This window comes from Parasteatoda tepidariorum, chromosome 2, assembly GCF_043381705.1.
Source record: "Parasteatoda tepidariorum isolate YZ-2023 chromosome 2, CAS_Ptep_4.0, whole genome shotgun sequence".
Lineage (NCBI taxonomy): Eukaryota > Metazoa > Arthropoda > Arachnida > Araneae > Theridiidae > Parasteatoda > Parasteatoda tepidariorum.
In genome coordinates, this window is record NC_092205.1 from 92,347,845 (window position 1) to 92,374,001 (window position 26,157).

The window sequence follows — 26,157 nt, forward strand, 5'->3', positions numbered from 1 at the left end:
GTTCAAAGATTAATCAATAACTAAACATTTAATTTTCTTTCTATTAAATGAATTCTTTAGGAGTTTAAATGACCATTTAATTCATCTGAAATATCCTACTACTAAAAAGACTACCCCTCTAAATTTAAGCGAAAACAAATGAATTTCAAACGTTTTTTGTGTTATTTCAGGTGTAAGGAAGGATTTATCCTGGATTCTGATTCGAAGAAATGTGTAGAAGTTAGCCAGTGCCATTGCATACATGCCAATAAAAAATATCAAGAAGGTGACATTATTCACCAAGATTGCAACTTATGGTATGTTATGTATTAATTATAGTTTATATATATGTAATAAATACTCTTTAACTAAATGCATGTATCATACAACAAAATATTTTACTTAAGATAGGATTAGCACCCATAATAAAAAGGGTCTTAAAATTCTTAAACGATTTGAATTTTGTACCATTTGTGCAGCAAAATGTTACTAATGAAAAGACTGAAAGACAACTGTCAGTTCATTAAAAACAAAATGCTGCATAAAAGGAGAACACATTTTCTTATTTTGAGCAACGTCGAGCTAATATCTTGTTAGGTAGTTTCCCATTTTGTTGAGAATTGGTTACCTAGCCAGGTCATACAGTTAAATGCTATAGGAACTTTTAAAGAAAAATGTTAAGTTTAAAAAAGAACACATTTTCTTATTTTGAGCAACACATTTTCTTATTTTGAGCAACGTCGAGCTAATATCTTGTTAGGTAGTTTCCCATTTTGTTGAGAATTGGTTACNTTATGGGTTTTGCAGAGAATGGAGATGGCGCATAATAAATTCTCAAAAAATTCACGAGTGATATACAAGTTCATGTCCAACTTTTGGGAGGTAGTGCTTTTCAATTAATCAAAAACTTTTTTTCCCCCACTCAACCCTAATTACCATCACCCTATTATTCTATACAGGTGATAAGATGTGAAGTAATTAATTAGGAAACAAATTTAATATGAGATTAGTTAAAATCGTCACTTAACATAGATTTTTCAGCATGGATAAGTTTGCTCATCCTATTACAAATTGCTTTATGCTTTTTAATTTGTTCCCATCAACCTTACTGTTGAAATGGAATTCAGTCGGAATATAGATATGACATATTTCCATTCAAAAATGGATCACAAAAATTTAAAATGCAAAAGATGTTCTCCACAAGCAAACATAGGTAAATTTCCAAGGCTTTTTTATGAAATGATAAAAGAAAGTATAAAAATTTATTTAGTAATCTCGTCTATTGGCAACCAAGTTTCAAAACCTATATTTACATTAAAAGAAATAAAAACAGTTAAATCCATAGTTGCTGTTGACGTATGCTAGGCAGAGGAGGTGCGATTGTTCTTGTTTTCCAGTAGCGCCATCTATGGCCAAGAATTCGACTTCTGCCACACCATACGTCACACGGGTGGACCCATTCATTCATCCACAGATCGTAATATTGACCTGAATTAGAGAACGATCGATCTCCAAATCAATACCTCTGGGGGTACTGGATTGGAGATCGATCGTTCTCTAATTCAGGTCAATATTACGATCTGTGGATGAATGAATGGGTCCACCCGTGTGACGTATGGTGTGGCAGAAGTCGAATTCTTGGCCATAGATGGCGCCACTGAAAAACAAGAACAATCGCACCTCCTCTGCCTAGCATACGTCAACAGCAACTATGGATTTAACTGTTTTTATTTCTTTTAATGTAAATATAGGTTTTGAAACTTGGTTGCCAATAGACGAGATTACTAAATAAATTTTTATACTTTCTTTTATCATTTCATAAAAAAGCCTTGGAAATTTACCTATGTTTGCTTGTGGAGAACATCTTTTGCATTTTAAATTTTTGTGATCCATTTTTGAATGGAAATATGTCATATCTATATTCCGACTGAATTCCATTTCAACAGTAAGGTTGATGGGAACAAATTAAAAAGCATAAAGCAATTTGTAATAGGATGAGCAAACTTATCCATGCTGAAAAATCTATGTTAAGTGACGATTTTAACTAATCTCATATTAAATTTGTTTCCTAATTAATTACTTCACATCTTATCACCTGTATAGAATAATAGGGTGATGGTAATTAGGGTTGAGTGGGGGAAAAAAAGTTTTTGATTAATTGAAAAGCACTACCTCCCAAAAGTTGGACATGAACTTGTATATCACTCGTGAATTTTTTGAGAATTTATTATGCGCCATCTCCATTCTCTGCAAAACCCATAAAAAACGACCATTTTTTAAAAAAAAAAAAAACAATTTTCAAATTTTTAAAAATTGCCATATAAAAATAAATTACCACTCAAAAGCTGTATGTTGAATGAAATATTGCTTGTGAATTTTCTCAGAATTTTTCAGCAATATTTTCACTCCTTGTAACAACTGTAAAAATTACAAAACTTTGCAAAAAGTGCAAAATTTCTAGTTCATTTTCATCTTTTCTCAGTAATGGATACTAGAGTTTTTTTAAATTTTTTTTAAAGATTTTTTTCCTATTAATAATACTATTGCTAGGCGTATAAAATTAGAAACAAAAGAGAAAACTAAAGAGTACACCATAACTTCACTAATGTAGATTGATCTAAGTTACTTTATGTAAACTAATAGACTTTCTTTAGTGCATTTTCTCAATGGATTTTTTCCACTCTCTCTTAATCCAAAAAGAAAACGACATCAGCATGTTTAATTCTCCACTCCTTTATGTTTGATTGATGCCAGGTTATCAGAAAAACAATGATTCTTTCAGATGCACTGAAGAAAAGAAAATATTTGTTCCTTCCTTGCCCTCTCTCGACCTAAAGATCTTCAAAGTCACGGAAGAAATATTGAAATTTTCTCTGGAAAAACGGGGAGAAAAATACTCCCCCCCCCACACATTTTCCTCTACTGAACTTCAGGGATGAGTGAAATTTCCGCTTTTTTCCTCAATCATTCTAGTTTAAAATGGCGGGAAAACCGAGAGAAATTTTTTCTGGATGCCGAATAAATGGTACTGTACTGTAATATAATTTGGATTTATTACAATCCGCAAATTACTCTTTATCTTGAATCAGCCTATTTGGAACAGTAAAAATATACAAAGAAACAATATTTTGATTTTGATCTTTGAGCTAGAATATTCTTTAAATCAGTTTTGTTAAATTATTTTGATGTTTTTTTTTTTCTACATGAAAACTGTTCATTTCAGAATTTGCATTGTGTAATTTTTTGTTTGCGAATGCCTGTCACCTCTTTCTTTGAATCATGTATTATTTATTTTGCTTGTGTTATTGATTACGTTTGGATTTCATATTCTTCTCAATGTATAGTCTTGTGAGTAAACACAAGCAGGCATCTTCTAATATTTATCGTTAATTTTCCTATGTTTATGTGAAAGGAGTGGGAACTGAATCGCAAAGAGTGTGACATCACAAAGAAAGTAGTGAGATGGTTGTTTAGGGGAAAATTATTAGTCTTTCATAATGCAGGTATGGTCTTGAATATAAACGCTGCTCTAGTTTTACATAGGAAAATTTTACTGTTTCTAGTTATTTTTCATTTCTATTTGTACATTTTGAATATTTTAATAAACATTTTTTTTAAAGTCGTTTTTTTAGACCAATACAACAATGCAGTAAGATAATGTGTATCTAATAAATCAATAACTCTGACATATGTGCCATAGGATAGTGACATCAATTATATTGTAAATAAAATATGTTCATGCAAATTTTGAAAAAAAAATCAATACAAAATTATTAGTGTTTTTTCAATGCATGTTCAATGATTAATCAATAACTAAACATTTAACTTTCTTTCTATTAAATAAATTTTTTTGGAGTTTAACAAATTTACAATGACCATTTAATAATTCATCTCAAATATCCTACTAAAAAAAAAAAAAACTACCCCATTAAGTTTAAGTGAAAACAAATGAATTTTGAGCTTTGTTTGTGTTATTTCAGGTGTAAGGAAGGATTTATCCTGGATTCTGATCTGAAGAAGTGCGTAGACGTTAGCCAATGCCCTTGCATGCATGCCAATAAAAAATATCAAGAAGGTGACATTATTCACCAAGATTGCAACTTATGGTATGTTATGTATTAATTATAGTTTTATATATATATATATATATATATATATGTAATACAAAAAGTAAATGCTTTTGTATTAATAAAAGAATTAAATCTCTTTCGTTTTCATAAAATGTCTTTGTTAAAGAATAAGCGTAGAGAGATTCTATTTTGGGAATTCAAGGCTGAAAACATACCATTGAAATATAAATAGATTTATATTTCAAAGGAAGAGTTATTTTTAGAATCGTTTCCTTTTTGAATTCCATATAAGGAAGCAGAAATGATTTTCCTTAATGCGTAAGGTTACAAGGAATGTACGAAATGTGCATTTTTACCTCAAATCTATGCTGGTATAAAACGTAAGAACGCATAGTTTTGCGTGTCCTTTTCATCATGATGTGATCCTATTAAGCTGTGCCGGGATTGTCCGGAGTCTTGTCCATTCCCCCTCCTTTGCAGGAGTGGGGACATGAATTGTTAGCAATACCAGCCTACATTTAAATAAACCTGTTTAGAACGTCTGATGGCTTAAGACTGCAATTATTTCAAGCTAAAGACAACACTGATAACAGGGTTGTAGCCCTGTTATTACAAGACGGCAGGATAAATACTTTGGAGGAAATTTAAGATTTTCTATCTCTGGAACTAAGTGTAACGGAGGCTGACTGCTTCGTGGAAATTTTCCCAATTCCATCATCCCGGAGGAGAAAAAAATCGGCAGTGAAAAAAACGTTGAAGGAAGGAAGGAAGGGAGATTTTCCACCCGTACTACTTGTACCTCGTCGCGCCTGAAATGCTGATGTAGATGGAAGGAAGGACGATGGCTGGAGATTGTCCCCTGAAACCAGTGAAAGTATCCCATCCGATGACCCTACAATTCCATAGTGCCTCTAAGTTGGAAGAAACATCATCCATGGTAGTGATTCGACACCGAGTGATCCTACAATTCNGATCATAATTTTTGTACCAATTTAATGTCATATTTCGATTATCTGGGAAATTGGTATTCAGGTTGCTAGTTCAGTTACTTTTTTAAAGGAAGAAATTTTATGAGAATTTTATACTAATTTTCTTTCTTTTTTATTTTTATTATTTTTTGCAGCTGAAGCAGAGAAGATAACATTTACAAAAGATGAACCCATGCCTAAAACAAGTCTCTCTTCACGATTTGTTGTCTTTGAATCGGGCCTGTTTGTTATGATTTACACCGACATTGGTGTCACTATCAGGTGGAACAAGGGAACGCTCATCTATGTCACTTTGGATCCAAAATGGAGGAACAGGGTACTTAGTTGTTACTTTTCTACTTCTGTTTCTTTTTTTAAAAAATAAAATATTGAAATTATATAATTCATTTCCCTCGCGTAATACAAAATATGAAAGAGAAAAAAAGCTATTCTGGATTTGCTGCCTTTTTGTCAATGCACCTGTCTTTTCTTATCTAGCCTGTTCATGAAAAATGAAATGTCCAGAAATTACCTGACACTATCATCTATGTTTTAAATTATTGGAGTTGAATGACAGACAAAGAACAAAAATGTAATAGTGCTGTCTAATGCATGTTTGATTATTGTATATATTTTAATTATTGCATAAACTTATCTCAACCGATTTACCAAAGGAAGCTAAATTCAGAGATGACGACTTTTATGATTTATCTGTAATTACTACGATTTCATAGCCAGGATTACCTTAATAATCTTAACTCTTAACTAAGTAAAAAAATTACGAATTTTAAAATTTTTTGTATTAATCTGTTTAAAATAAGTTTTGTTTCCTTTAAGTATCAAGAGTTGTTAAATTTTGTTGTTCACAGCTAATCTACAGTATTTTTTTTTAACTCACCGTCTTTTCCAGTTTTGGCTTTATTGCTTGTTTCACGCAGCAATACTGCATCAAAAAGAGTTTTCAAGTTGATGAGGAAAAAAACGAAGGGTTTTATGCTTTCTCTATGAACTGAATTACTTATTTTCGCTCCTTATTGAAAAGCAAAAGAATGTATATTCAAATCTGAAATGCTATGAGTAAAAATGTTTGGAAGTTGAAATGAAAAATGATAAGAAGTCAACAAAGGCTAGTTCTATTTTTACAAAAAACTAGAACATAGATTGCAAGTAATCAATTTAATTTTATCATTTTATAATGAAGTATAAAATTTAAGTGTTACATATTTTTATATTGATAGCTTTACCTAAGTGTTATTTTCTTTTATTTAGTAGTAAATTCATGCATAATTTTATCAAAAATATATACCTTTTACATAATTAAACAGTACACACACCTTCAAGTTCTGCTTGTTTGCTAGTCACTGTGCTAATTTGAATTTCGTAAACTGTAACTATATATTTCTCTGTTATTGTACACTTTATTCATGTGTCACAGTCATAAAATAAATTTATATTTCTGAAGGAGCTTTGTTTTCCTGAGTTCAACCACAATGTAAATTCATTTTATTCATCTATCTATTTATTTAATGATGTTACTGGGTAAAGGAGGCCTATACTCGTCCATCAGTTTCAATTGTCGAGGTTTGGAAAAAGCTAATGGTTTATTTTGTCGAATCCAATTTTCGACTCCATGAACAATTCTGTCAGCTCTTATAAGTGTAAGGAAATTCTACTAGCTATTGGTGGGATTTAGATTTTTCACTAATTCAAACAAGCGATGGACGTGATGTGACCGAGTTGATACTATTGAAATTCTGTATCTTTCCTCATACAGCTGTATCAATACACGCCTTCCTGTATATTTCTGCACCAGCAACCTAACGCCTCTTGTATTCCTCCACCTTTTGCACTGGAACCACTACATGCATATATTGTATTCCATCACTTTTTGTAAAATTATTCTAAGTTAATTTGTTGTAATTTAGGTGCAAGGCCTTTGTGGAAATTTTAATGATGATCAATTAGATGACTTTTGCACTCCCTCTGGCAATTTGCCAGAAGTAAATGCCTCAATATTTGCTGACAGTTGGAAAATTCACGAATTCTGTCCCAAACCGCACACTTTCGAGGATATGTGTTCTATTCACCCTCACAGGAAAAGCTGGGCTCAACACAAGTGCGGAGTGTTGAAATCGGAATTGTTTTCACCTTGTCGAGCTGTTGTGAATGTGGAGCCATTTTATGAAAGGTAATATTTAAAAGAAATGCATAATTTAAAATATCTGTTCAAATGATAGTGAATTGTTATAATTTATTTAATCAAGAAAGTAATATGATAGCAATCTTAACTGCGATGAATGTACTAGATGTCTAGGACTGATCTGATTACTCCTGAAAATATTATTTGAATGTACATACCTGATTAAGATGTTTTGAAGTAAATCTCCATTTGCTGTTTTGTATTTCTGTATTAGGATGTGAAAGTTTTGAAAAATTGAGAATTTAACATTTTTAAACTCTTTCATTTGGTTTTAATTTTAACAAAAATCATAACTTATGAATGCCATTGATTAATAATGAAATCTTTTGGTATATGTCTATATCATGGATTTGCTAATATCCATTTAGACTCGTATTTCACCCATCGCATTTAAGTTTCACTTCTCAAAAATCATACTGAGAGTTAAGTTACTCTTGATGAGCTATTTTTTAAAATTGTTAGTTTTTTTTCATAGTGTTGATGAAGCATAATCACTTCAAAAATCAGTATCTTACATCCTTTCCTCATGTTGAAAAATTTTGGGGATAAAAAGCTTTAAAAAAATTAAGATATTTTATGTTTCTTTCTTAATTTTTTTTAAAAAAAAAGGAAAGAAAGTCTAGTGCATTAAAATTGAAAATTATGTGGTATAATGTCCCTTTTTTAAATACTTAACCAATAGCTGTTTACTAGCTTGTAACCATTTGTACTACTTTTTGTTTACTGGCAACTACTTGGAACTACTTGTTTACTTTGCATAGTTACTGTTTAAGTTATGTAATATGTTTAATATAAAAAATATAATATGTATTAGAAAATTATTATAATTTGCAAATATAATCTCTGTTTTGAATTCCACTCCTATGTTTATAATTTCACTTCTCAAAATTTATAGAGGCGTTGAATTACTCTCTAAAAATATTTTTTTTGGATATCACTGATTGGCTTAGTTTACTCGGTTGGTAAATTTTGTTCACTATACTAAAATTATTGATGTTCTCAAACTATGTTGCTCCAGACAAGACATAAAATTCTCTTTCTTGCATTATTTTATAAGAAACATTTCTGTGTAAATAAGTTCAAACACTCCTTATGTGAAGTTGAAATATGTAATAAGAAAATGTTCCTGTAGGTTTGACTTTTTTATGTATTATGCTACTCTTTTCAGGTGTATTTAAAATATTTCACATTTATCATTTGATATTTATCACATCTTAGCATTCAAATAATGGTGATGTTACAATGGTCGTAGATCAGAGGTCACAATTATATTTCAAAAATTAGTGTATATAACTCACTTGTCGTAGCAATGCAAGATTTTCACCTCTCAATCTCATCCCATTTACCTCGTAACCTGTTTCATGCTCACTCAATTAAATTTGTTTTCTTTTATATTATTTAAATGTGTACAGAAATTCTGATGATTTTTAGGTGTGTATTCGATACATGTGCTTGTGATGTTGGAGGTGACTGTGATTGCCTATGTACTGCTATTGCCGCATATGCACAAGAATGCAGTATGCATGGAGAGCCTATTAAATGGAGGTCTCAAGACCTTTGCCGTATGTATTTTGTTTTAGACTGTACTGTATTTTAGACTGACTGTCCAAAATCGGCTTAGGTGGAGTAACTAACTGAATCAAATTTTTTTTTTTTTTTAAGAAAAAGCAAACATACTATCTTAAAAGCTTCTGAATTTTTTTGTCTGTTAAATATTACAAATAATTCAACTGATGTTACATTGTTTTTTTGAGCCATAAAACATAATTAAAAGATTTTAACACAGTTTCATGCGTACTCTTAAAGAAAAATACTGAAAAAAATTTTTTTTTTCAAGCTTTGTTCATAATTTCCTTTGATTAATGATTCCATGCAAGTTTATCTTCGAATAATTTTTTTCTTAAGGAATTTATTTTTACTGACATTATGATGATGCATTTAATTGTTATGAAAAATTAGTTATGTGAGCGAGCTATCCTGAAATTTTTATAAATTAATTTGTATTTTCTTTCCAGCTATTCAGTGTGAGGAATGTTCTGTGTACGACAGCTGCATACCTCCCTGTCCGAAGAAAACCTGTGAAAACCAACTGAGGTACGACAAGATTCAAACATCTGCGTGTTCTACAGATTTTTGTGCGGAAGGTTGCCATCCGAAACCTTGTCCTGAAGGTCAGATCTATAATAACGAGAAAGAATACAAATGTATACCGAAGGAGGAGTGTGTAGTACCATGTCTTGAGGTAAATGGAGTTCTTTACAATGAAGGAGAGAGAATAAATGATGTTGAAGTAGCAGATCCCTGCCAATCTTGGTGAGTTTAACACTAAGAAAGTTAAGAAAAACAATAAGTTTCATTTATTGCGCTTAAGCTGCAAGTAAACAGCACTCATTAGATAAGTTCAAAATGAAGAATAAAATAAAGAAAAATTATAGACATATGAAAAAAAGGCGGGTGGGAAATAATAAGTAAAGGTAAGTAAGTAATAGTAAGTTTGTTATTTTTTTTTACTTATTATTTCCCACCCCCCTTTTTTTCACATGTCTATAATTTTTCTTTATTTTATTCTTCATTTTGAACTTATATATATATATATATATATATATATTAATTAGAATGTCCTTGATAGGTGGAAATAGGCAGGTTTCTGGCACCAGGTTATACATAATTATTATTCATTAAGACATATTCATGAAGAGCTAGTGACACAAGTTAAGTGACACAAAATCATTGTGCTCCTCAATAAAAGTTAGGAAAATCTTGCAGAGTAAATCTGTAAAAATTTTTCATTTTGGAGAAAAAGGGAAATCTTAATAATTAGAATTGGTTATTAAATAGGTCCAGGGAAAAAATCTTTCTCACGGTTTGTTAGCGGGATAAATGTAAAGTGTTAATTTATCAAATATGCTGCAGTAAATAAACGAGAAAAATAATTATTAAACTGATGAATGTCTGTTAAAGTCAATTGAAATAAGGGTAAGATTTTAAGAGTATTAATAATGATTAGATTGTTAAATGAAATTGAAAAGCTTTTATAACAGCGTTTTTCTGCTTTGCAGTTTCATTCACCCTATCTTATTGGTTTTGATGCTTTTAAACCCATTTTTAATATAGTTACCTCGATTTTTTTTTTTAAATTTTGATAGTTATTTTTTGCCATTGAATTATATATTTTTCAACTTTATTGTTTGATAACGATTTTAAATGCATAGTTAAAAGGCTGGTTGTGGAATTTGTGTGAGAAACTGCTTAATGTCAAATCATGTGAAATTTTAGTAACTTAAAACAATTCTTACAGCCATTGTCAACACCGAGCCATAACCTGTTCCGGAACACCGTGCGTTAAGAATGAACCTTACAGGGAATGCATAAAAACTGGATGGACAGATTGGATGAACACACCAAGTTTTGTTGGTGGAGATTACGAGAAACTCAGTAACCCATTATTAAAAAAAATGTATGAAAACTTTTGTGGCGTTACCAATATGACTGCTATTGAATGCCGTGTGGCCAGTACCAAAATTCCTCACGAAGAGAGTGGACAAAATGTCTTGTGCCAGTTACCACATGGACTATTATGTTTAGACAGCAATCAAAAGCGTAGAATTTGCGAAGACTATGAAATTAGAGTATTTTGTGATTGTGGTAAGTACTCTCTCATTTTAATCTATTTTAATCTATTTAATTTTTTTTTTAATTTCTTTTTTTGGTTGGTTAAATAATTACAAACTGGTGACTGACTGGTAGGTCCTGGTTCGGTCCTCTGGCCGGGCAGCCTCTCATCCTTTCAAAGGGGTCTATTAAATGAGTACAAAACATGCTTGGGGACTAAACACTGGGGGATCCGCATTTGGCTGACCTCCAAACCCGAACATATAATCCTATACTCCACAGCCCAAGGTTAAGACAAGTGAGTTGGGCACAATAGGCCTTGACCCTCTATGGGCTATCGCCCCACTGAGCTTAGTTTAAATAACTACGAAAGCTATATTTAATCAGCCTACTTTAGACAGCTAGACAATACACCCGAGCGTACATTAGAGTGCTGCTTATCTAGATGCCAGTTAACTGAATTGTCCTCTTAACCATATCACCTTGTTTTATCTATACTTTCCATAAATTAATCTAAATCCCTGCATTGAAACAAAGAACTGGAAAATACAGTGAAATTACAGATTTAAATCCTACCAAACAGTTAGTCTCTCTTTGAAGAGAAATAAAATAAAAATTCATTAAAGAAACTATGCACATAAAGAATTCTATTAACTAGCACTAGATTTAACTAGAATCTGCACTAATTAATTAGCATATTTAAGGCTACCCCTTCAAACCATTAAGATTGAGCAAATGAAGATCCAATCGCTAGTTCAAAAGTTGTAGGAGTGAAGTTATTCAGAGTATTGCAGAGTTTTTTCACTTTACAAAAACATTAATTCTATCTGAATTTTGAACTTTATTTCTAGGGCCACCACCAACACCAGAAACTGAGCCACCCTTAGCAGCTGTTTGCGAGAGTACAGGGTGGACTCCCTGGATGAGCAGTCATTGGCCGAATGTGGAAGGAGAGTCCGAAACTTTAGAGAGATTAAGATACAATCATGAATTTTGTGCAGAGGAAGAAATTGAAAATATAGAATGTCGTGAAACATTGTCATGGAGGTATTCATCAGAAGAGGAAGTTGTTTGCAACAAGAAAATAGGTCTCGTCTGCAAAGGTCCCCGCTGTCCTGATTATGAAGTGAGAGTGTTTTGCAACTGCAAGAAAGAAGGTAATCCACCATTCTTTAAATTTTTCCCTTAAAAGAAACGTTAGAAATTTTGAAAACAGATTACATAAGCATAGCTGTCTGCTCTTCTGGATTTTTCAGTAGACTACTGGATTTTGCCAGTTTCTCCTGATCTACTGCTTTAATATAAATTCTCCTGGTTTTCGTGAATTTTTAGAAATGCGTCTAAAAAAAATTTTCTAAAAAAAACCCCGTTGAAATGGCATTTTTGCACAGATTATTGCTTTCTTTGAATATTTAAATATGCATTACTGACAGATAATGAAGCGGGCCTCATTTACTGAAAAAGTTAAAATGTTCAGTTTGTTTTCAGAACTCCCTTTTTAAATTATCAAAAACTTCTTTTAACTATCTCGGAGGAATAATTATTCAAAATTATGAGTTAACATAATACATAACATTTCAAATTCATTTAATGTCAATCATAATTGGAAAATATTGCAGTTTTTTCTATTTTGATGACTATAAGAATCTCTGAAATTCCCATGTGTAAAATATTTAGTACATCATGCATATCATGAAGATTATATTATTTTGTAAAATCTAATGGATTTTTACCCACCTATGTTGGCAGCTATGCATGAGAAAACATACAGACGAACTTTTTCTCTCTCCATACATTTAAAATAGGTAGCTGAAAATTGAATGAAAAAAATGGTGAATAGTATTAAAATTCTGGAACAATACGATAGCTGCAAGTGACGTAGTGTTCTTTCGCAATTGTTCTTTCCATTCCATTTCGAGTAAACGAAGTCTGCCAAATATCAATTCTCTTAAGTGACACATTCTAAATTCTTTCACAAAGATTTTTTTCTCAAAGATTTCAATTCTTTCACTATATATTTACACAGAGACATAACACAAAGACAGACACGAAGCCATGTGGAACATAAACAAACTAATTATGCATCGTTGTTGGTACACAAAACAAAAATGTATCATGGTTGCAATATTTAATTCATGTCAGCACTGTGGTCCGGCTTGCACGGACCACAGTGCTGACATGAAATATCCTCAGTGGTAGACGGATCATGAGTTAGAGTCCCCTTGCTGTCAGGATAACCATGGGAGGTTCTCATGGTCTTCCTTTCCATGTAACGTAAATGCGGATTAGTTACATCAAAGAGTCCTCTGCGAAGGCAAATTTCTCCCAATACTTGATGCAGGAATTCCCTTATCTTCTGGATTGGGTTCAAAATTAGAAGGCTATGTAGTTGAACATTAGTAGTCGTAAACCCAAAATTTGGGTCGGCTGTTCGACGGTTATATTATAAAATAAAATAAAGATTAGCTGCAGCTGTCATCATTCGTCACGTGTGGGTATGGGAGGTCTTCTTCTCGAAGTGCAAATACCCAATTATGTATGGGGTTAAAAAATATTTAAACTTTCCCTCTAATTTTTCAACTGTTAATGTGGCTGAAAAGAACTGTACTGCACTGCATTTCTTTTGTCTCTCTGTTTATGATTAAAAATATTGTATGTTTCGCTGATAACATGCAATTCTGAAATCACTATAAATGTTATGCTCCTTTTAGCTATAGAAACTACACCAACTGTAGCAAGAGGTTGCGTGAGTGGCTGGACGGAGTATTTCAATATTGATCATCCAGATCGAAGTGATATGGGTGATGATGAAAGCCTTAATGAAATTCAAAAATTTCATGAGTTCTGCGTAGGGGGAACACTTAAAGATATTGAATGCAAAACACTGCAGAATGGAGAACTCCTAGATTATGCATCTCTAAAGAACGCATTTGGTCTCAAATGTTCTCTCAAGGAAGGATTTTTGTGCAATAAATACACACGTCCGGAACCCTGTGAGGATTTTATGGTGCGTTTTCTTTGCGAATGTGGTGAGTATTTTTTTATCTTTTTTTCCTAACCTGAATTATTTTTGCCATAATTTTTTTAAAACTTTTTTTTTGTATCAAGTTAACTCGAATCCCCCCCAAAATTTTTTACTTATTATTTTTTTTAATTACTTGCATTATTAAAACTAAATACCATCAAACAAACTTGAAACGAGATTTTCTAAAAAAAACATTTCTATTAGCCAGTGAGCAACAATGGATGGTCGACTGAATGTAAACAATAACAAGTTTCCTAAAACCAGAAGAAATTTAGAAAACTTCTGTATCCCATATTTTTTTAAAAACTTTTTTGCCATTTTTGTTTTGTAACAAGCTAACAAGAATCCAAAAAAAAAAAAATTTTTTTTAAGAAAATAAAATTCGAGGATGTGTGAACAGGCTTAATATTCTAGGAAGTTTTAATTATTGTGATTGGTGTTTAAATTTATGCATAGATTTTACCATTAATAAAAGTTTACTGTAATGCATAAATTCTAACAAGTTGTGAACCTAAAACAAATTTAAGAAAATTAATATCACGACATAAAGTGTAAGGTTTGCCATGTTTTGTGTGTGATCCTTCATTTGGCGACATTTGTGTAAAATAGCACCCGTTCTAATATTTTGTGTAGCATCATAGCAAGCTTGCGGAGTCTTCCGAATTCTATTTGTTGTTTTCGATGAAATTTAAATTGAAAGAAGGCATTATATTGTACACACTACAAGTATAATAATATTGGATAGCACCCTTTTTCAAGCATAGGCGTAAAAATCAATCAGGAGTGTTAACCCGAAAGTCTGATGACGAATTTAAACCCCTAGCACCATTTCCACTCAGCTTTACATGGTCAAACCATCCATTTCATTAACATTGCCATGTTAGAAAAAAAACTAAACAAATCCAAACCAAAACAGATAACACTAGATATGAAAGGATCTTTGTTTTTCATTTTTTATTTATGTCTGGCTTTGCACCAGGTTCATAATGAACATTTTCAGTCACTTTATGCTTAAATTCTTTTTTGCTGTTACTTCAACAAATAATATAGGAAATACTTCAACAAATAATATTTCTATTAAGAAATAATGAATATGAGCTCTTTATGTACAATTTAACTGCCTGTTGCTGTAAAGATAACCTCTCTTCATTTAATAGGGGGTTGACTTTTTTAGATAAATAAGTGTTACATGACTCATCCACATCAGTCATGACTCCTTTTTGTTCTTGTGCCTGACTTACTTTTTTGTACCACCATTTGATTTCGTTACCTTCCTTTTGTAAATAATATCATTTGAGTTTAACACATTTAAGCTTGATCTTGTACTTTCTGCTTAGTTCCATGTTATTTTGCAGTTTATTTTGAAAGTTCATTGGGTATATTTCCTTTCACCAGGCACAGAAATTAAAGTTTTTTGTTTCAAATACTAAACTAAACAAAATGACTATCACTAAAAATATAACACTTTAGTTGAATTTACTTACATAACATAAAAATACTGATTATTCAACCTAATTTCTTAGACTTTCATACCAGATCAAAAATTTGATATTTAGACGAATGTATCATTCTGTTAACTTATATGTTTTCCCTTCATTACCTCTTCATTTACTTTTTATTCGTCTCACTTGACTCACAAATTAACTCTCTACGTTTTCATTTATTCAGTGATATAGAATTTAAATATTTTGCTTGCAGTATTGTTATCAAAAAATTATGTGTTATTTGCACAGTTTATCAAAAATCTGGTTGTTTAATAAAAAAAATCAAATTTAAATCAAAATATTTTTAATTTTTTTTCAATTTTTATTTACCAACGCTGATTACAAGAGTGAGCAAAATTAATATTCGAATACAATTTTGTTTATTTCAGAAAGGGAAGCCAGGATTTTAACTCCAGTACCGCCAACTCCAGTTCCAGTTGAATGTGGCTGGACTCCTTGGTTAAACATCGATACACCAGATGATGGAGAGGGGGATACGGAAGACATATCGGCAATACAAGTAAAATATTATTATTTCAATTCTGTGAATTCTAAACAAAATAGTGTAAAATAAGACAGAACTTATACACAGTGGTCTGCCTAGGGCAAATTTATCATTTTACATACATGGAGAGAAAAAAATTAATTTTTTTACAAAAATCCTACACTGAGAACTGTTTAATGTTTACTTTGTCTCTTTAGACATTCTATAGAACTAATACACAGATGTCTGCCTAGGGCAAATTTACTATTTTACATATGTGAAAAAAAATGCAATTATTATTTACAAAAATCCTACATTGAGAACTCTTTAATGTTTACTTTGTTCCTTTAGACATTGTATAGAACGTGCGGCGGAAAGGATCTCATTGACATTGAATGCAGAGTGTCACAAAATCTGTCTCTACAAAACAATATAGTATGCGACACAGTCCATGGATTGCACTGTAAGAATGATGACCAAATTGAAAAATGCTACGACTATGAAGTCCGTTTGCTGTGCATGTATGATTGGTGCTATCCTCGTAAGTTTACTATACTCTGTGTAACAGTTTTAAAAGCATGAAAATTTTAAGAAATTTTTTTTTCTCCTTTTGCTATCAAGAATTATGAAATTTTGCTGTCTGCAACTAATCTACAATACTTTTTCTTAATCTTTACACAATTCTAGAAACTATAAATAAAAATAGAAAACAATTTGATAGAAAGAAAATATGTGAAAAAGGCAAAGAAATATCTTTACCTCCAACACGCTAATCTGAAACTTTCCTTCTTTTAGAAAGGCAAAAGTACACGAACTCAAATCTGAAATGCTGTGAGAAAAAATGTTAAGTGGTCCTTATGCAGGCTAATGAAAAGGCAATAAAGGATATATAAGACAATAGTTATATAAATTAGGCAATAGTTCTAATTTAGCTGAAAACTGAAATATTTATTATTAGTAATAAATTTAATTATATCATAATGAAGTATAAAATCCCAAGGACACTGGAATTTTATAACCGATATTTTTATTTTTTATCCCTACGAGACAGTGTTAAAGGTATTAAATTGTAAAATTTTTAATTTAGTACCTTTTTCTAAGTGTTATTTTTTTATGTATCTAATAATAAATTCATTTATAATTTTTTTAATGTAGAATTTAGTAGTGTATACACCTTAAAATTTAGCTAATTTGAGTTCCGTAAATGCTAACTGTTACATAGCTCTGTGTTATTGTACTTATGATTACTGGTAGCAAATTTAGAAAGTCGGCACCTTTGTTTTCCTTATATTTTAGTTGCACATAAGTGAGCTACCTTATTCACCATACTTGAATCTAATTCAGGTTTTGTTTTGTCCACCTGAGAGACAAGGGTTTGTGCTCGTAAGAATTTAGTATCCCTTAAGATGTTCTTTTTGAGGAAATGGGACATGCTGAGGCCTATAGCAGGTACACTTTTAAGTGAAGACAAAAACAGTCACTTTTTTGAAAATTTATATAAAAATTTGCTTGCGTCCAAATTATTTCTTTTCACCCTGTAAATTGATGGGGGAAAAACAGTAATGAGTTTTGTAAAATTCCTTTAATCGTTAAAAAACACCCTTGTAGAATACCATGTTTTTAACTTGAGTTCATTTATGCAGAAAAAACCATTTCATCTGATGGTTAGGAATATTGAATAGAGAAATGTTGTACTGAAAAAAAAGGGATTAATTAACATTGTAAAGTCAAAAACAGGTGGCATTAGTGGCGAAAAAAAATAAGGAGGCTTCTGGGATAGTATGTACGATTATTTTTCACACCAAACATTAGAATTTCAACAACATTAAAACATTCTGCAAACATTTCAAAGAATTGTATCACTCCATTAAGAAGTTATTCAATACAGTCTGTTGTTTTTCTGACTTTTTCAATAGTTAGAGTAATATTGAGTTGAAAGCAAAATAATCTCATTAAGAGATGATACGTCATCAGCAGATTTAAATATCCCAACCTTTTAAACATTTACACTAAATAGTTTGATTTTTATTTAATTCAATATAGTCATTATTATATACAATCAATCATGTAACAGAGTCAATGTTATTCTTATGCATAGAAATTACCATTCTGTGTGTGAATTATAATTAATCATATCTCAAGTGTTGATTATGACATTAATATGTCGTTATGTTTAATTTTTTATTTTTATTTTCAGCGACTACAACGCCGACACCAACAACTACTGAAAGTAAGTATTTTTTTGTATTTTATGGAGTTTTCAAATCAAATCAGTAGTTTTAAATCAGTTCTGAATCCAGTTTAAGAGGATGCCATACCACGAAAGAAAATATTCGTTGCAAATTCTCTTTCTCTTTCATTTCTAATTTAAAATTTAGAAGAGAAAAAAAAGCAAGTTTAAGCAAACCTAGAGTAAGACTACTTATTAGAAGAGAACTTCTTTGTTGCATAATACTAAGTTATCTTCTCATAATTTATTTTTATTTGTACAGTAGAGAACCGATTATCCGGAACGATCGGGAGGAGGTCTGTTATATTTTGAGTTNGAAACTAAAAAATTATTTTGAAATAGTTTTAGAAATAATAAAAAATTATAAATAATAATACACTTAAGTTTAAATAAGGAAAGAAATTATGAAATAAAAATTATATACAGGCTTACATATGTTATTAATGTTATTATTAACATTAATAACATATGTAAGCTATTTGTGCTTATGTGAGATTCGTCTACAAACGGCTTTTGATCCGTCCTCTAAATCAGTTCTTTCGTCAACTCGATACGCTGTACGCTCTAAATAACAAAATGGGCTCAAAATCTTGCAGGAAATTTTTTTTTTTAATGGAAGAAAATTAATTTCCGGTTCCGAATTTCATTCCGGTTATATGGTTTTCCGGTTTTCTGATTTCCGGATAAGAGGTTCTGCATTGTATTTGAAACTTCATGGCTTACTCCAGGTTTGTCTCAACTTAGTTTTTCTACATTTTAAATTAGGAAATGACGGAGAAAGATATTTGCACGGAAAATATTCTTCCACGGTATGACATCCTCTTAATTAGACACTTTATGTTCTAAGCTTCTTTATCTCCTTTTTAGATTAATAATAAGGAGAAGTTAAATTTTTGAAATTATTAAAATTTACTCATTTTATTGAACAATAATTGTGTTTTCAAAATCATAATTCCCCTGAAGTCATAATTTCATTCAATTTTTCTCTTAATCATTAATTAGGGGTAAAAGTATTCAAGCTTTTAACAGATTTCAGTTTAAACCTTTAAAATTGAGTGAGATAGAACAAGATAAAATTTAAAAATTAATTACTTAAAAAGTAATTATTAATAAGGAAAAAAAAGTCTTTAACTCTACCTTCATCTTGGTCCTTTTCCGCTATGTACTAAGGAAATAGAAATCTAATAGCTTTAAAATAATTAAAAAAAATTACTCGTATTTCGAGACAGTAAGCATCATAAATGATATCACATGTCCACTTGAAATTTAATGTAAAGTATATTTGTACAGTGTGTCAAAAAAAAAAAAAAAAAAAAAAAAAANAAAAAAAAAAAAAAAAAAAAAAACAGATTACCCTAAATAACTTTTGATTTAATGATCAAATCTTCTAGCTCTAGGACTCAATCTTAATCGTTTGAGGGAGTGACTTCAAATATGGTAATTAATAAGTGCAAACAATATTTTAAATTATGAAATCAGACATAAAAACGTACTTGCTCCGAATAAACATACCCTTTTTTTGAAGGATTCGGATACCTGATCACTAAAATATAGGGAGTAGCCGCAATCTGGGAAATATGGACTCCATGCACATGATATGGTCAGGAGACCGATCCGAAGTCCGGGCCCCTTAATGTCTATTTCACCATGTCTCTAGAACTCTTTGAGTGAATTGAAAAGTTTTTGCTCACAATTATAAAAAATGTTTTTCCAAAGGTGCAAGAAATAAATTTTAGTAAATGTTTATTATTTTATTTAATAATAGCCGAAAATTTTTTGAATAGTAAGGTAAGCAATTTTTTACTTTATTTTAAGGTATGTAATTTTAAATGACAATATACAAAGTTGGAGAGAAATCAGTCGAATAGTTCCTGAGAAATCGAATTTTGAAGAATTTGTATGTGGTATTCGTATTAAAAATGGATTTAACAATTGAATAAAATACTAATATTGTCTTGTATGTATGTTCAGAATTGCAGCTATTATCCAAATAAAATTCTGAAAAATAAACATCAATCTCAAATAATAATGCATACTGTGCAATATATTTTGTTATTATATTAAGAGAATCAAAACAATTTTTCCCACAATATTAAAATTCGTTTATCCAAAGAAGATTCCATGCAAAAAGTAATTTTAATAATTATTTATATTTTTTTTATTATTTTATTTAGCAATAGTTTAAAAATTTGAGGAATTTTGTGAGACATAAAAATTTTTACATCATTTTAGAGAATCTAATTTTATTAAAAAAAATACAAAATTTCAACAAAATTGGTCAAATAATTCCTGACAAATCAAAATTTAAAGAGGTTGTATATTTCAAATTCAACATCTCAGTAACTATTTGACCAATTTTGTCCAAATTTTGAGTTCTGCCTCATAAAATTGCATTCTTCGTAATGGTGTGAAAATTTGTATTTATTATAATTTAATAATTTTGCTACTATTATTAAATAAATTAATAATAAATACTTGTTCAAAGTTATTTTTTCTATGGAATTGTCTATGGATTGATAAGTTTTACAATTGTGTGCAAAAACTTTTGGATACACTAAAAAAATTATCAAAATATAATGAAATATACAAAAAGTTGAGATTAAGGGGTTTCAAACTTAGAGCTACTCCCTTTGCTCAAACCATTGGAACCTATTTCCTAAATTACAATTACTAAATCTATTTTGGGAATCAGAAATTCAATCCATAGAATTAAAGGTATGTTTATTCATTAAAAGTAAGTTTTTACACCTGATTTTGTGACTTAAAATATCGTGTGCACTGGTTAATTAGCATATTTGAGGTCATCAACTCGAACCATTAAGATTATATCTTAGTATGTGAAAATCTGATCATTCGATCAGAAGTTATTTAGAAAGATTTTTGGGCACTGTGCATAATGCAATGTCTGAAATGCTGGATTAATTATGATGTATTTATGTGTTACTGTTAGGTCCTTGTGCACCTGGTTTTGTGTATGATGAATGTGCCTATAACTGCAGTCAGATGTGTTCTCCATTTGTGAAGGAGTTGACAGAAAAATGCATTGTGAGGGATTGCATCGAAGGCTGTAGGCCTGCAAAAGGCTGTCAATTACCCAATGTTTGGAGAGATTTCCACACATGTGTCAATAAAGAGGAGTGTACTTGTGTGCTCGACAATGAAGAAATTCTAGGAGTAAGCTATAACTAAATGTTAATAAAAATTATTTTTAATAGAATTCATTGGAAGCTTAGGAGGTCACAAATAATACTATTTTTAGTTAAGGCCAAACACTGATTTATCAAATTCACTGCCACCCAAACTTTTAATCATTAAATCGGGAGCTATTATTCATAATTTTGAGATTTAAAAAAAACAAATTCTGTTCTTTTCATCGCAGTAAAAGCAATTCTTCTGGACCAAATAAAGAAAAGTTATTAATCTTTTTTATGCATATAAACGTTGTTGAACAGCCAACCCAATTTTTTGGGTTTACGGCTACTAATGTTTAACTACGTAGCCTTGTAATTTTGAACCCAATCCAGAAGACAAAGGAACTCCTAGATTAATTATGGAAAGAAATTTGCTTTCATGGACGACTTTTTGATTGAACTAACACGCATTTGCGTTACATGGAGAGGAAAATCAAGAAAGCATCTCAGGGTTAGCCTGACGACAAGGTTACTCTAACCCAGGATCCTTCTACCATCGAGGATATTTTACGTTGGCACTGTGGTTGGCGAGAGCCGGATGCGTAATTCGTATTGACCAGCTATTGCTGGATTTTGAACCTGGTTCACCTCATTGGAAGGTGAATGCTCTATCCCTTGAATATAATACGTATCTTCTCCTCTATTGCTTAGCTTTATTTTAAAAAGATTTTCATTTGATAGAATATTGTAAAGCCGGAAGATTTTAAACTAGCTACAGAAACAAAATATGTATTGATCCAACAAGTTTTAGAACTGTATAAAATAACCACTTATTTCACACAGAAATTTTTGCTGATTAAAAAAAAAACTCTTTTTAAGGCAAATAATTGTTTATCGAAGTTAAGATTTAAACAAAACGAAGAAATATATTTACTTATATTTATTGGATAAAAATCAATGATGTCTATCTAAATTTTTTAGATGTTACTCTTTATGTAAGGTGAAAATTATTCCAAAGGTATTATAATGCATATCACTCTGAACTTGTCAAAAAATGAACTTTTTGTTTTGTTTTCTTTTTATATTGCTTTTATTTTTAAGTTTTTAATAAGTTTCTTAATTTCATTTTCTCAAGTAATAGTGAAAGTCTTAAGATTCGTTGTGTTCAATTTCTGTAATAATTATGATAAAAAAAAATTTCTCTTGTATTTAATTTTATTTTTGTGGTATTTGAAATCAAATATAGTTTAGGTAAATTATATGTACAATTTGAAGTTAGCGATGGAAATCTAGTGCTAAGAGCTACAAAAGAAAAAAAAAAAGAATTTTTAGCTGATGTAATTACGCCACTTGCAATATATATTTTGTTCTAAAATGAATCCATATATGTTTATTCTAAAAACAATGATAAAATATTCGTATAAATTTATAAATATAAAGCTTTTGAATTATCACTATACTCTGTTGCAAGTTAAGAAGAAACCATTATCTCTATGTAGAAAACAAGTGCAGGTCAAATGGATGCCAAGCTCCCAATGCGAGCGTATATCACTGTCGCCAACTGTTAAAACGATGTTGCACGACTACCTTTTTTGCTTGTTTTCATATTTAACAGTTATTAACAGCAATAATCGACTAACAATAAAAATTAATAAAAATGATATCTAAAAATCATAACAAATATTCGTCTTTTGGTTTGAATTTAAGGAAACTGATGAAAGAATAATAAATATTGTTTCGCACAGATTATATTCCTCTACAGCGAAACAAAAATAAAAATTCTTTTCCCCGCATTTGATTTGAAAGAGCCTCTCAGCATAAGACGGACCATTTTTAGTGGTCCAATTAAATTCAATGCTCTTGAAACATCATATAGTTGTTTCTTTTCCAAGAACGAGCGTTCTCCTTATTTATCAAAATATTTCGCCAAGTATAGGATTCCAGTAAGGCTACAAAACTATCGCCTTTTCGTAATAATTCTTTGATATATATGCATATAATGTAAAAGATAGCACGAATTAAATTTCTTCCCAATGTGTTTAAGTTTTAAAAGCTTTTAAATTATTTTGAAAATATTTGTGTAATTTTATAAAGAAATGAAACAGGACTATATGATATGCAGTTGCGGATGATTACTTAAATCCTATACTGCAATGGTCTTTTCTAAACTTGCAACTGAGTATAGTTTTGGAGACTAATGGAGTAACTTTCTATTTTTTTAATTTTTTTTTAGCCTAATCAAGTGGTTGAGAAAGATTGCGAAAAATGTCAGTGTGTTCATGATAATATCCACTGCTATAAAATACCAGGATGTGGTGAAACCATACCACCACAATATTGTAAGGCTCTCATATTTTATTTACTTTTTTCATATTCTAACAAATTTTCACTAGAATTGTTTCAACTGAAGTGGTATTGATGCGTGAATATTTTTTCTTCACATTTTTTCACCTCGTGTCTATTTTGCTGAAGACATTGGGAAAATCTTGCCTAAAATAAGCATTGTTTTTTAATTTCTAACTTTTTAAAGTAACTGAGGCTGTAACTGTGGATTAATTACTTACATTCTTCTTAAAAATACATTGGTTAAAAGAAGAAAAAAAACTGTTTTCCAACTCCAAAAGTAAATTACTATTTATAATTCCAATGCAATTTCATTAAACTCATTCAATTTTTAAATAATTACTTGTTTTAAATAATTGAATTTTTTTATGATTTAATAATTTAAATTAATAATTATACATGACTGTTTAATTTATTACTTGTTGTCTTCTGAAAATCCATTATGGTAATTTTTATGAATAAGATAAACTGAACAAAAACCTTTTTGAATGTCTCTTTAGTAAAATTTTATATAAAGCACGACTGGGAAGCGATGCAAAATCTGTTCTTATGTGGAGAGAAAACAGATTGTCAATATCAGCAAGATTTTTTTTTTACAGAAGATCGCCTAGTTTTTGTAAACTTTGTCTGTGGGGGGTAATTGCAAAATTCTTTTAAAGTTGCTTGATTGCTAGATCAGTTTTAGAAAAATATATTGAATTGTTACTGTTCACTTTTGAAAAGTAAAGTTTTGAAACAAATAATAAACAGATCATTTCCATTCTGTTCACAGATAAGAAAAATCTATTTGAGATCTTTAGACAAAAATTATTGAGATCATTTTGAAAGTTTTCTAGAATTTTATTAATTGATGCATAGTGAATGGGTCGAAATTTATAACATTAAATTTCTTAGTTCTAAATTTACTATAATATTTTAATTACCAATTACGATGTGTTTATGATGTTTATCAACAAATTTACAATCTTTCTCTTCTTCACAGTGACATTCATAAGCAGATTTATTAATTTTCCCCAAACATTTTCTAATTTCATTATAATTGAAAATAGCCCTGCCAAAAATTTTATATACTTAGCTTTTAATTATGTTAAAATCTTTAAATCTAAACAAAAAATTTTAATTTGTCAAATACATAATGAAATCTAAACATATAAAAAATAGGGTTTTAAAAGCCAGTAAAATATAAGTTATCTAAATTTTTGTTTTTATTTGGTAAATTTTTTTACTCGTTTAATTTATCTGTAGTAAATTTTAGCTTTCTCTAGATAGAATTAAAGAATTGTAAAACGTAAATTAGTAAAAGAAAAGTTATTATAAAGATCTTGAAGCCTATCGAAAACATAATCTTTTGTTTGTTTAATATTGTAATTACCTCAATTTGTGCGATTATCTCAAATGTGAGAGAGTAGCGGACTAATTTTTAATTTTCTTTGTTTTTCTTTATAAATGTCTCCTTTCTTTAATTTTTTGTCTTTATTGTGCAATATATATATATATATATATATATATATATNTTTTTAAAATTTAAGGAGATAATATTTGTATTAAATTCCAAAAAAAAAAATTTGTACAGTGTTCTACCATTTTTAAAGAATATAAATTTTCTGCCTTACCCATAACTAAAAACATTAATCTATTTCATTGCTAAAGAATCAATCCTTCTGTCACCTTTTTTTATCTTTGCTAAGAAAGAGAAAACTGTACTGCACATGTGAAATATTTTAGATAGTGGTATCTTTTCATCTCAACGACAAGCTAAGAGACCCCACAAGCTGAAATGTCACATTAGATGCCTCTTCAGGGCAGAAAATTCCTTTCTTTCAATTTTGTTCCTGTGTTAACACGGCTGGGTTAAAAAAAAAGGAAAAATAAATCTAGTCATTGAGTGTTCATATAAATGAAACTTTCATTCAGATGCTTGACAAATGATCAATCGTGAATATTAGGGCCTAGTGCCTTCCAGGTATATACTGCTGCTTTCGTTTCTCTGTGCATCATAGGAGGTTTATCATTGACAGGGGTGTTTGTGCTCCGGGGAAACACCGGAATTTCGGGGATCGTCGTTCAAAAGAAAGTAGAAATAATAATGAATTATTTATTTTGATCTGGGTAATTTTGTTTGCTTTGAAAGCTTACAGGGCTTCAAGTGCTGTGCACATTGCGCATTTTGCGCCAAACCGGTATATTTGCGCATTACTGCGCAGAAACGGCATTTTATGTTAAATTTGCGCCGAATCTGCGCCAAAAAATTTTCGGGGACCAACTAAACATTGCCAAATTTCAATAGCATAAGAATTTTTTTTCTTCTCTTGTTGATTTCATCGTTATTGAAGTGCCATCGTCTTCGTCAATGGCAAGCTAATGGCCTTCTTGCGCTATTCTATTTATAGATAAGTACCATGATCTTTGAATTAACTAGGGGACCATCCACTAAGTACATATTTTCATGTTGATCCTCAGAACAATCAAGAATTACAAAGCTTCATAACTTCAAACTTTCCATCTCCCTTTTATTCATTTCATTTAATAAAGATAAGAATTAATTGAGTTTCATAACGTAAATTTTTTATCTGAGGGACCATCCACTAATTGCATATTGTTTTTAAACAATTATTTTACTTTATTACTTTT

At 30.3% G+C, this 26,157-nt stretch overlaps 1 protein-coding gene across 1 annotated transcript in view; it reads left to right on the forward strand.

Moving 5' to 3' along the window:
• LOC107453264 (hemocytin) overlaps positions 1 to 26,157 on the forward strand; it is a 158,134-nt gene that overhangs the window by 42,277 nt on the left and 89,700 nt on the right. Inside the window, exons 20-33 of the mRNA XM_071177025.1 lie at positions 171 to 296; positions 3,960 to 4,054; positions 5,173 to 5,354; positions 6,943 to 7,205; positions 8,649 to 8,779; positions 9,233 to 9,530; positions 10,516 to 10,862; positions 11,681 to 11,986; positions 13,541 to 13,858; positions 15,728 to 15,858; positions 16,174 to 16,363; positions 18,020 to 18,052; positions 21,003 to 21,226; positions 23,417 to 23,522. Of these exons, the coding sequence (XP_071033126.1) occupies positions 171 to 296; positions 3,960 to 4,054; positions 5,173 to 5,354; positions 6,943 to 7,205; positions 8,649 to 8,779; positions 9,233 to 9,530; positions 10,516 to 10,862; positions 11,681 to 11,986; positions 13,541 to 13,858; positions 15,728 to 15,858; positions 16,174 to 16,363; positions 18,020 to 18,052; positions 21,003 to 21,226; positions 23,417 to 23,522 (2,750 nt within the window). The remainder of the gene's footprint in view (positions 1 to 170; positions 297 to 3,959; positions 4,055 to 5,172; positions 5,355 to 6,942; positions 7,206 to 8,648; positions 8,780 to 9,232; positions 9,531 to 10,515; positions 10,863 to 11,680; positions 11,987 to 13,540; positions 13,859 to 15,727; positions 15,859 to 16,173; positions 16,364 to 18,019; positions 18,053 to 21,002; positions 21,227 to 23,416; positions 23,523 to 26,157) is intronic.